This window comes from Gracilinanus agilis, chromosome 4 (genome assembly GCF_016433145.1).
Source record: "Gracilinanus agilis isolate LMUSP501 chromosome 4, AgileGrace, whole genome shotgun sequence".
Taxonomy (NCBI): domain Eukaryota; kingdom Metazoa; phylum Chordata; class Mammalia; order Didelphimorphia; family Didelphidae; genus Gracilinanus; species Gracilinanus agilis.
In genome coordinates this window covers 116,164,332-116,177,590 of record NC_058133.1, presented here as the reverse complement: position 1 = coordinate 116,177,590, position 13,259 = coordinate 116,164,332, and the positions used below count along the sequence as shown (strand labels likewise).

At 36.9% G+C, this 13,259-nt stretch overlaps 1 protein-coding gene across 3 annotated transcripts in view; it reads right to left on the bottom strand.

The window, feature by feature from the left end:
• HHAT (hedgehog acyltransferase) overlaps positions 1-13,259 on the bottom strand; it is a 601,381-nt gene that overhangs the window by 303,702 nt on the left and 284,420 nt on the right. For all 3 annotated transcript variants that reach the window (XM_044672463.1, XM_044672465.1, XM_044672466.1), the window contains one exon: positions 2,150-2,185. In XM_044672463.1, the coding sequence (XP_044528398.1) occupies positions 2,150-2,185 (36 nt within the window). The remainder of the gene's footprint in view (positions 1-2,149; positions 2,186-13,259) is intronic.

Below are 13,259 nucleotides of genomic sequence, written 5' to 3'. Positions count from 1 at the left end.
TGGTCTACTTAAAAAATCCTAGAGATTCAACTAAAAACTTTAACGAAGTTGCAGGATACAAAATAAACACACATAAATTATCAGCATTTCTATATATTTCCAACACATCACAGCAGGAAGAGTTAGAAAGAGAAATTCCATTTAAAATCACTCTAGACAATATAAAATACTTAGGAATCTATCTGCCAAGAAAAACACAGGAATTATACGAACACAACTATGAAACCCTTTCCACACAATTAAAACTAGATCTAAACAATTGGAAAAACATTGACTGCTCATGGGTAGGACAAGCTAATATAATATAAATGGCCATCCTACCCAAATTAATTTAATTATTTAGTGCTATACCTATCAAATTATCAAAAAACTTTTTTACTGAATTAGAAAAAAACCATAATAAAGTTCACTTGGAAGAACAAAAGACCAAGAATATAAAGGGAAATAATGAAAAAAAAATATGAAGGAAGGTGGCCTAGCATTACCAGATCTTAAACTGTACTACAAAGCAGTAGTCATCAAAACAATATGATACTGGCAAAGAAGCAGAAAGGAGGATCAGTGGAATAGACTATGAGTAAGTGACCTCAGCAAGACAGTTTTCAATAATCCCAAAGAACCCAGCTTTTGGGACAAAAACCTGCTATTTGACAAATCTGCTGGGAAAATCAGAAAACATTATGGGAGAGATTGGGCCTAGATCATCGTCTCACACCCTATACCAAGATAAACTCAGAATGAGTGAATGACTTGAATATAAAAGAGGAAACTATAGGTAAATTGGGTGAGCACAGAATAGTATACTTGCCAGATCTATGGGAAGGGAAAGATTTTAAAACCAAGCAAAAGTTAGAAAAAAATTAAAATAAATAATTATTTAGTTAGAAAAAATTTAAAATAAATAATTTGACTACATTAAACTAAAAAGGTTGGGTATAGACAAAACCAATGCTACCAGAATTAGAAGGGAAACAACAAATTGGGAAAAAACCTTTAAAACAAAAAACTAAGATAAAGGTCTAATCACTCCAATATACAAGGAGCTAAATCAATTGTACAAAAAATCAAGCCATCCCCCCATCGATAAATGGACAAGGGACATGAATAGGAGATTCTCAGATAAAGAAATCAAAACTATCAATAAGCACATGAGAAAGTGTTCTAAATCTGTAATAATTAGAGAAATGCATATCAAAACAACTCTAAAGCAACACCTCACACCTAGCAGATTGGCTAAAATGACAGCAAGGGAGAGTAATGAATGTTGGAGGTGGTGTGGCAAAATTGGGACATTAATGCATTGCTGGTGGAGTTGTGAACTGATCAGACAATTCTGCATGGCAATTTGGAACTATGCTCAAAGGGCTTTAAAAGATTATTTGCCTTTTGATCCAGCAATAGCACTACTTGGATTATGGCCCAAATCAATAATAAGGAAAAAGACTTGTACAAAAATATTTATAGCCGCGCTCTTTATGGTGGCAAAAAAAAAAAAAACTGGAAAATGAGAGAACGTCCTTCCATTGGGGAATGGCTGAACAAATTGTGGTATCTATTGGTGATGGAATACTATTGTGATCAAAGGAATAAAGAAATGGAGGAATTCCATGTGAACTGGAATGACCTCCGGCAACTGATCCATAGTGAAAGAAGCAGATCCAAGAGAACATTGTACACATAGACTGATACACTGTGGTACAATCGAACATAACGGACTTCTCTACTAGCAGCAATGCAAGCATCCAGAGCAAGGTTGAGGGACTTATGAGAAAGAAAACTAGCCACACTCAGAGGAAGAACTGTGGGAGTAGAAACACAGAAGAAAAACAACTGCTTGAACACATGGGATGTTGGGGATATTATTGGGGATATAGACACTAAATGATAACTCTAGTCCAACTATCGATAATATGGAATTAGGTCTCAATCAATGATACATGTAAAACCCAGTGGAATTGTGTGTTGACTAAAGGATGTTAGGGGGGTTTGGGGGAAAGGGAAAGAATAGGAAATATGTAACTAGGAGAAAATATTCAAAATAAAAATTTAAATAAATAAATAAATAAAAAAAAATGTTTAGCCAAGAGGACAAACATTGCAAACTGTTGTAAATACATGCACTAGTTTATAGGTAAAATTAACATCTTACCGGATTAGGAATTTATGAAGGCCAACATCAAAATACCTGCAAGAAACAGAAAAGGACACGCATTGTCAATAAGAAGTCCACTTCATGATGACTAATAGGACAAATGAAAAGAGAAGGGAACAGCCAATTATTAAGTGTCTTCTGTGTTCCTGGCATTGTGTTAAAACTAAATGTTTTACAAATATCTCATCTAATCCTTACAACAGCTCTGTGAGGTAAGTTCTATTAAGGACATCATTTTGCAGTTGAGGAAATTGAGTCAGAAAGAGGTTATGTGACTAGAGACTTGTCCAGAGATACAGAGCTAGTAAGTATCTAAGGTTAGCTTTGAACTAAGGTCTTCCTTGATCCCACATTTAGTACTCTTTCTGATAAGTTATCAGCCTGGAAAATAGATGGCTGGTCACAATGAAGAAAATATATGTTTAGTTCTCAAAATATTTTTAGGAAAAAAATTCATAAAATGTAATTAGAAAAATTAAATTAAATTTAAATGGATGTCCCAGGGAGTCCAAAGGTTCTTAACTTTTCTGTGTGTGATAGTCCCCCTTAGGCAATCTGATAAAACTTATGGACCCTTTCTTAGACTAATATTTTAAATACAAAAAATAAGATATGCAAGATCACAGAGAAAACTATTTTTGTAGTCATCAAAATATTTTTTAAAATAAGTTTGGGGTTCCCAGGTTATAAATCCTTAGAGGAAGTCCAGTGAGATAAACACAAGGGCATAACAGAAGGATTTACCTCTGTATCTCTTGAAATTGTTGGCATTTTGTGTACATTTGCCTTTGTGAGTGCTGAAGAGTGTGTGTGTGTATATATATATATATTGCAAGAGCAAGAAAAGTTGAGTAGAAGTAACTTTTGTTAATTTAAGGTCAAACTGAAGTGAAGATAAATTTCATTGAAAAGATCATTTAAGTGAGGGCAAATGGATATCTATTTACAAAATTTCAGTTTACATGAAACATTTCAGAAACATAATTTCTCAGGTCTGAGCTATAACTAAGGTAAGGTAACTGTAGTTTTACCCCAAGGTGGGGAATTCAGATGGCATTGACAGCACTTCTTATGCATGTTTCCCTCTCCATGTCTTCATTTCTGAGATCAGACTTTCTGCAGGGTACCAACCACAAACTATCCTAAGACATATTTTTCCCCTTCCCCCAGGCTGCAGCAACTCAGATATCATCCCCTCCTTTTCTGGACCCAGATGAAAAAAAATGTTGTTTATTATGACACTGATGAAATAAAGTCTATATGGATTAATAAACTGAATGAGCCTAAACTGAGCCAGTAGAAGAGCTAAGTTATTCAAATTTCAATTCCTACTAAAGGCCTTTTTTTTTAATCAGAAGAACATTTCGAGTCTGCCCCCAAACCATATTCCTATCTATTCCATTCTCTCAGCACAGTACAGATTGTGAACTGTGAACATTCATATGTTAGCAATGATCCTAATCATACCCAAGCTGTGCTGAGCAGATAGAAGGGATAGAAGGGTGGGTAGAAGAACAAGAAAATGTTCATAGATTAAAACTGGGATTTCTCATTCTTTCATCATTCATTTGATGGCAGCTTAAATCCATTAGCTACAGCTAAAAACTAAGTCTATTCTATGAGTAACAGTAACTAAGAATGGAACAGTTAAAAATAAAGAAAGATTACAGAAAAGATAGGATTCTAGAAAAGGAAGCATGATTCTCTCTGCAGTCACATGTGTGTTTATGATTTCTGTATTCTTTTAATAAAACTGGTCTACTTAGAGCATAAAGTGATCTGTTTATGAAGACACTTTAGAGAAAAAGGATAGAACAAGGGTTGTGGGGAGAAAGTTTAAGAAGGATTTTCTCTCTTTTAAAAATCTTTACCTTTTGACCTAAAATCAATAGCAAGTATCAGCAGAAGAATGGTAAGGGCTAGGCAGTTGTGCTCAAGTGACTTGCCCAAGGTCACACCACTAGAAAAAGGATTCTCTAATAATCTCTGGCTGTGCTGTTGACATAGCTTACAATTTAAAGCATATTTCTTATATATAGACATGTGTATATGTGCACATAAGTACATCTATAATATATTGCATACATATAATCATGTGTGTGTACACAGAAATTGTCATGAACATCTTAACAATATTCTCGAATGCCACATAAAAGAAATATAAACATATATACATATACACTCTGAGTAAAATATGGTTAATCTTTATGTTCAAATATATAAATAGATGAGACTTGGAGAAGACACTAGAGAAGAAAGGAGGGAGAAAAACCACCTTAAAGGGGAAAGAGACTATGATTTTCTCCCAATACAATCCAGGATGAAGGAGTTAAGCCAAGTGAGTGTGTCTATTATTTTCATAATATTTCAGATAGATTCTGTTCTTAACCTAGTTTTATAAATATCATTAAGCCCTATTCCTTTCCCCCCAAAAAAAACTCAATTATTTTTTTCTTTTTTTAACCCTTACATTCTGTCTTAGTAACAACTCAGAAGGGTAAGGACTAGGTAAAGGGGGTTAAGTGGTTTACCCAGGGTCACATAGTTAGGAAATATCTGAGACCATATTTGAACCCAGGTTCTCCTCAATTATTTTTTCTTTAAAGATAACCTTGTAATAAGCTCTTTTCCTTTTCCTACTCCTACTACTATTGCTAGGCTTTAAGCATTTTGGTTAATTTATGTGATTGGACCAAGAGCTGATCCTAGTAAACTTCTGACTTTTCCATTTTCCCAGAAATCCACAGGCCATTTTTCTTAATTAGACCACTCTCCTCTTCTCTTCCAATTCACAACCCTTCCCACCTACAACATTCAATTCTTTTGGTACCTTTCCAAGATTAGACTCTATCTCCCAGATCTAAAGTAGAAGTCAATTAGAAATGTGCTATTTGTGCAAAACTGTGCACATCTTCATATTCCTTTTTTAAGAGCTTATTATAAGGTTATTTTATATGTGTTTTTGTGTTAGATGCTACTTGACAGAAGAGATAGCATCTCTTGTTCCTGTTGTCCACAACATATTGCTGAAAACATGGCCAACATTCAACAAATTTTACTTCCCATCACTGTAGCATCAGGAATGACATGTCTACAAAATTCCCTAAGAGGCATAATGGTATGAGAGAGAGAGAGCTAGCTTCTTCAAGAATATGGGGGTCCAAGTCCTGCCTCTGATTACACATTAGTTATGTAACCATGTGCACGTTATTTAAACTCTTATTGGCACAGTAGAATCTCCAAGACTGTATATTCTAACAGGATCTGTATTAGCGAAGGTAGTTTCCACCCTACTTACTTGCATAATATTGGAAGTTTCCTACACTATACCTGCCAATAAGCACTCCCTGCAGCAATGTAACTGCCCATATCACAAATGTGGGCCAGAAAATACATTTCCAATATCCTTTGTTTCACATATCCTCCCCTAGGTCCTGCTGCTTACAATGACACTGCATTGGCATGGACTTCCAGGTTACATTGCACTCCTACCTTACAAACCCAAGCCATGAAAGGGCCAGAAAGCCAGTTAGTGAGGGGAGAACAATAAGGAGACCAAGGAGTACAAAGGTGTTAATGTAGGAGCTTTGAAAGTCGAGGTAAGAAGCTTGGTCATAAAGAGACCAGTAACTGGGACCCTTGGGACAAGAGATGAGCATATAGGTTCCCAGTCATAAAGGTAAGGACTCAGCTTACCTACCCAGTTTTGCAAGAGATCATCATGAATGTCTTGACAATATGCAAAAATATATATGAAAGAAAAGAAGAAAAAGAACATGAATATGTGAGGGTTGGGGGGAAAAGAGGGGAGTGAAGACATAAGTACTGCAAAATGCTGACCATTGTTGGCTAGTGGAAAAAGAGCTCAAAGTGATGGAAAAGTGACTGTCTAAAAACCCATTGGGGCTAGACTTCTCTTCCCAGAGTTTCTTCTGTGCAAGGATCTGAGTAATATAAATCCCTAAATGTGAAGAGAATGAAGATACATCCAGTCTCTAGAGAATCTGAGCAGTAGTGGAATTGAGTAGAACCAAAAGAGTGGTAAAAGAGACAAATTTAAGCACCAAAAAATAAAGTGGGAAAGGTTCAAGAATAAGTAAAGAAGGAGTAGCCCAAGTAAAAACTGCATGGGGTGGAAATTGAGGGGACTTTAAAAATTCCAATGTTTACCCTCTTTAGCCACTATTCAAGAAAACAAGGAAGCCTTTTCAAATGAAATGTTTGATTGAGAGAAAAGTGCAACCCCAAAATAAAAAGTTCCAAAGGCAGAAAAACAAAAAGCCAAGAAAACCCCAAAAGCAAAAGAGCCCCAAATTAAAAAAAACACTCCTTCTTTATAGAAAAATACAACCCTCAGGCTAAACGACATCATCCTGACACAATCACCTGGGTAAATTCCTGAAGGAGGTATCCTCCAAATTCACCTCCCCTAGCTAATGGTTCAGGGTCAGAATCAGGGCTTCAGGATCAAGGCTGATTAGGAGTGCCTTGCAGAGCCTTCTGTCCACCTGGTCTACTGGGCAGGCACCTCTCCCCATGCAAATTGCACAAAGACATAAGTTGTTTCTGTTTCACTCATACCAAAGCTAATTAAGAGTATTCTGAGTGAGGTGGAGCAATCCTATCCTACAAGGGATGCTGTCTCAGAGAGACCAGCTCCACTAACCCTTTCTAGGGTCCTAGGCATATACATTTTAGAGATATTAATATTGCTAATATATTTGAGAATAACACACTAATTTCTCACTCCACACAAAACCTACGTCATAGGGGCAGCTAGCTGACTCAGTGGATTAAGAGCCAAGCCTAGAGATGGGAAGTCTTGGGTTCAAATTTGAACTCAGATGCACTTTCTGGCTTTATAACCCTGGGCAAGTCACTTAACCCCCATTGCCTATATACAGCAGCTCTGGCTTAGAACCAATACATCGTATTGATTCTAAGATGGAGGGTAAGGGCTTTAAAAAAACTTAGGTCACAAGAAAATATGTGAACAAAAATTGTTTTTAAAAACTTAAGTAAATATGCAGAAAGGACAGAAAACAACAAACAGGCTCTATACAATGAAAGAAGTAAATCAAAATCTCCCAGTGAAAAGAAGAAGCTCACAATACTCTAGAGCAAGAAGAAACTGCAGAATAGTTTAAATGAAAAATAAAACTTTTCAAATAAAATATTCTAAACAAAATCGGGCCAAAATCATAGGCTCAATGTACAATTTTAAAAGACAAGCAGGAGGATAACATAATTAGAAGACATAGTAGAGAATCTCTCCAAAAGAAAGTCTCTGAAAGATAATTACACATTTGAAACACAAGAATAAAGAACTGAAAGAAAATCTGGCAGAAAGGAAGAAAAAGGCAAAAACATTAAAAAAATAAATTCTATAAAAGTCAAAGAACTGAACTTGAAGACTGTATGCATAGAGATAACTTAAGAATTATAGATCTCTCAGAAGAATATGACAAATAAAACCTGAATAGCATAGAGCAGGAAATAATACAAATAAATTGCCTGGAACTTTTAAATGAAAACAACAAAGCATCAGTTAATCAAATCCACATATTGCTTCTAGAGATTAAAAGCCCATGCACAAATCTCCAAGGCACATAGTGGTTAAATTTTAAGTTTCGAAAACAAACAGTTAATCTTGCAATCAGCCATGGGAAATACCTTCAACTATGAAGAAACACTAAATATGAATCTTAAGGATTACTCCATGGTCACAAGAAATAAAGAAGAAAATGAAATATTAAATTTAAAAAAAGTACAGTATCTCAAGTTGAAATCCCAAATGTATCAATCAATCAGTAAACAAACATTACTAAATACTTAAAATGTTTCAGGCATTGAACTAAGTTCTGAGTTTTTCTGCAAAAGTGAAACAATTCCTTCCCTTTGGAAAGACATTTCAATGGTGTAAACAATATATGTGCATAATATATATGTATATATATACATACATACATATATATGTGTGCGTGTATATATATACATGTATATATATACACGCACATATATACAGGTGTCCCAAAAATTTTAGTGCCATTTTAAGGCATTACATTTAAAATAGCACTAAGTCTATTGGGACACCCTATATTTACAAAATGAATACAGTGGTTTTGAGAGGGACTGCACAAGCATATTGGAGGATAAGGGAAAGTTTCATGCAGAAAGATACACTAGAGTTCAATCTTAAAGGAAGCCAAAGACTCAAAGAAATAGATGTGAGGAGAAAATATATTCCAGAAAAAGGGAACAAAGGGACAATGACATGATATGTGTGAAAAATAGTGAGTAAACCAGCATGACTAGATCATGGAAAGGAGTAATGAAGAAGAAATTTTGAAAGGTAAGAATGGTCCTAGTTATGGAGAGCTTTACATGCCAAAGAGTTTATGGGACAACTAGGTAGCTCAGAGAGCCAGACTTAGAGGCAGGAAGTTTGGGTTCAAATCTGACCTCAGACATTTCCTCATTGTGTGTCTCTGCATAAGTCACTTAACCCCAATTTCCTAGCCCTTACCAGTCTTCTGCCTTGGAACAGATGCTTAGAAATGACTCTAAGACAGAAGATATGGGTACTTTTTAATTTTTTTATTTCATTCTGGAGCTTATTGAGTGAGAGGTGGGGTGGGACTGGGGAAAAGGGAGATAGCATGATTTGAACTACAATTTAACAGCTATGTGAAGGATGGACTAGTAACTACCAGCTAGGTGTAGGAAGACCAAATAGAAGCTAGTACAAGAGTTCAGCTAAGTGTTGGAGAGAACTTGAACTCATGTGATTCTGTGAATGGAAAAGGGAGCATGTGAAAGATAGTATGGGGGAAAGAATTTGGCAACTATTAGATTTTGTGAAGTGAGTTAGAGATCATGGTGAGGAGAGGAATGAATGGGGAAGAGATGAAGTAAGAGACAAAGGGTAATTAGAGATGTACTTTGTCCATAGTGAGACTGAGGAGGAAAGGATGACACCAAAGATGGGAACCTGAGTGACTACTAGAATGGTGATACCCTCAACAGCGATGGATATATCTAGAAAAGAGATTGGTTTGTGGGAAAAATATAATGACTTCTGTTATAGATATGTTGATTTTGGAATGCTCATCAGTCAACCCCTGTCAATGTATGACAAGGAGTTGGAGATACAAAATTGATGCTCTGGAGAGATGTTGGCTGGATAAGTAAATCTATGATTCATCTGTATTGAGATGATAATTGAACCTATGGGACCTGATGAGGTTACTAAATGAGTAGGTATAGAGAGAAAGGAGAAGAGGTCCTATGACAGAACCTTAGGGTTCATCTACAGTTAATGAGATCGGCATGAATCATAGAATATCAAAGGAGACTAAGAACAAGCAGTCAAGTAGAGGCAAAGCAGGATATATCCGTTTTTCAAAATGCCAAAGAGGAGAAATTATCTAGAAAAGAAATATCAACAGTGCTAAATGCTACAAAAAGATAAGTAATGATAATTATTGAGAAGAGGCCATTAGGTTTGGCAATTATGACATCATTAGTTATTGTGGAAAGAACAGTTTCTCTTGATGGATGACATCACAAGCCAAACTGAAAGGGGTTAAAAAGACTATGAGAAGAAAGGATTTAGGGGCATTGAGTGGAGATAGAAACAGAGGAAAGATACAGAATAACAGTAAGCAAGTACAATGAGATTTAATGAGCATTTGTTGATTTTTTTAAAAGAAAAGGAAGAGTTAGGCATGTTTGTAGATATCAAGGAAGGAACCAGGAAATAAGTCAAGAATGAATATTAGAGAAAGAAAAGGTGGATAATAATGGAGAGAATCTTCTTGAAAAGATAGGAAAAGAGGGGATCAAAGTATTATAAGCTTGATGGAGAGGTGAGGGGTAGACCTTGGAGGAGGGAAAGGTCAGGTTTCCTCATTAGAAACTAGTGTTACAGAAGACATGGTGACTGATATTATTGGTTGTGAAGTAAGAAAGGGAACAAAGGAATACTACAATGAATGGCCTCAATTTTCTTTTAGCAAACTAAGAAACAAAGACCTCATTGAGAGGGTGCCTAATAAGAAATGAAAAAAGTCAGACCTTCAACAAGAGAGAAACATTTTAGATATATATGGCATCCATCTCCCTCATAAAAAAAATCCCAGGGGCAGCTGGGTAGCTCAGTGGAGTGAGAGTCAGGCCTAGAGACAGGAGGTCCTAGGTTCAAACCCGGCCTCAGCCACTTCCCAGCTGTGTGACCCTGGGCAAGACACTTGACCCCCATTGCCCACCTTACCACTCTTCCACCTATGAGACAATACACCGAAGAAAAAGGGTTAAAAAAATCCCAAAGGATGAGCAGAATATTCAACTTGCAAACAAAATGATAATAAATGTTAATAAATAAGAAAATATTGGATATTGAAATCAGTTTTTTCCTGTTCATAGGCAGCTATTTTAAAGGGGGGGTAAGAAAAATTGAACTGAGTGACAAAAGAAGTGACAAAATCAACACAGGACAAAAAAGGTAGTAGAGGCTAACGATTAAAGGAAAATTTAAAGAATCAGGATAGGGAAGAGAAACTCAATTGACACTTCATAGACTAAATCCCAAAATCTAATTTAAGTGAATCAATACCTTTTGTGAGACAAAGAATACAATAGGAGATTCATGAATGAGAAGAGAAGAGGTATGAGAATAAGTTGAGAAGTGAGCAAAAGTTGAAGCAACAAATGCAGACACTTTTTTTAGGAGTTTAGTAGTGATAAAAAACTAGAAATATATAAGTGGCTTAAAAGTATGCCTAAGAAAAGAGAAGATTTTTTAAGCGTGTTTGTAGGTAGTGGGGAAGGAGGTAATAGCTAGAGATGAAATGAAAGGGATGACCAAATTGGCAAGCTCTTAGAGGAAATGGGAGTGGATAAAGGTCACAAATACAGCATTTGACTTTGGTAAAGAGGACCACCTCTTTCTCTAAGACTGCAACAAAGTAAGAAAGAGTGGGTAGCAGTGTTGAAGGGATTCAAGGTATAGATATTGCGAGAAAAGAGAGCTGCTGGCAGATGCCCTCAATTTTCTCAGTAAAGTCCTTCGCTTATAAAAGGCATATAGGTGGCTTAAAGAAAGAAGAGAAAATTTTGAACAGGTATTGTGGAGAGTATAATAAGGAATCAATCAAGGAAGAGTAAAAGGATTGCTGTGCAGCAGTTATTAAGAATAAATAATATAAATTAGTAGTAGACCTAGTCATCTTCTTAAAAAAAACATTTCTCCAGCAGCATTCAGCAGCATGTGAATAGGGGCAAAAAAAGAGACAGTAGGTTCCGGGTTAAGATGGCGGCAGAGTAAGAAGCAGCTCTTAACCTCTCCTGACCGAAACACACAAAACTCCTCAAGGGGACATAAAAACAAGTCCAGACGAACGGAGGAACCCCACAACAGGGCACAGCGTGGAAGGTACGTGGAATCGAGACATTTCCAGGCTATAAAGGGCTCTCACTAAATCGCGGGCTGAGCAACCGCCCCACCCCCACCCCCTCCACACACAAGATCTAGAGCTCTGAAGCCAGCTAAAAAGAAATAGAGCAAGTTTGGGGCACCCATCGAGTCACTGGCAGCTCCGGGGCCTGTTCCTGAGAGCAGCAAGACTTAGGACCCCATTAAGCCAAAGAAAGCAGGCGAAATCTGAGTGCGGGCTCAGGACGCAGGGCGCACAACGCAGGCTGAGCAGAACGCAGGCACTGCGGAGGCGTGGGTGGAGGCAGACACAGCCAGGAACTAAAGCCTAAGTGGGGAACCAGTGCAGACAGGTATAAGACTGTGGAAGCAGCGCCCTGAGACTTGTAAAGAAACCTCTGGCAGAGGGCAGACACCGAGCGCGAGGATAAATCTGAGAAGCTGCTGGGCTAATGATGGCTATTCAGCCTCAGGAAGTTCAGAACAGAAAGAATAACAACAAGAAAAAGAAGTCTTTAACACTCGACAGCTTTTACACAGAGAAAATCCAGAAAACCGAGCAAACAGAGGAGGAGAACAAACAAGCATCCGGACCCTCCTCAAATAAGGAAAACTCCTCACAAGCTATGGAAGAGTTCAAAACTGAGATTTTGAGGAAAATGGAAGAGATCTGGCAAGAAAATAACTGTTTAAAAGGTAGAATCATGCAATTGGAAAGTGAGGCTCAGAAACCAAATGAACTGATAAGCAAATTGAACTCCAGAAATGACCAGATTGAAAAGGAATACCAGAAGATTATGGCCGAATACCAGAAGATTATGGCCGAAAACCAGAAGATTATGGCCGAAAACCAAAAGATTATGGCCGAAACCCGAAAGATTATAGCCGAAAATCAATCCCTAAAGGCTAGAATTGAGCAAGTAGAAACTAATGATCTCTCAAGACAACAAGAACAAATAAAACAAAGCCAAAAGACTGAAAAAATAGAAGGAAACATGAAATATCTCAATGAGAGAGTGACAGACCAAGAAAACCTGTCTAGAAGAGACAATTTGAGAATAATCGGTCTTCCAGAAAAACCAGAAATTAATAGAAACCTGGACTCCATACTAACAGAAATAATTCAGCAAAATTGCCCTGAAGTCCTACAAGAGGGCAACATAGACATCGAAAGGATCCATAGAACACCCACTACATTCAATCAAGAAAGGAAAACACCAAGAAATATCATTGCAAAATTCAAGAGTTTCCAAGCAAAAGAAAAAATCTTACAAGGAGCCAGAAAGAAACAATTCAAATATCAAGGAGCACCAATCAGGATCACACAGGATCTGGCAGCCTCAACGCTAAAAGACCACAAGGCATGGAATACAATATTCAGAAAGGCAAGAGAGCTGGGCCTGCAACCACGGATCAAATACCATCAAAACTGACTATATATTTCCAGGGGAAAGTATGGGCATTCAACAAAATTGAAGAATTCCAGGTATTTGCACAGAAAAGACCAGGGCTAAATGGAAAGTTTGATATCCAACCACAAAAATCGAGAGAAACCTGAAAAGGTAAATAAGATACAGAGGGGAAAGAAAGAAAACTTATAATTTTTAAATCTGCCTTTTTAAGGGCCTCAGTGAGATCTAATTATCTGTATTCCTATGTAGAGAAATGTTATGT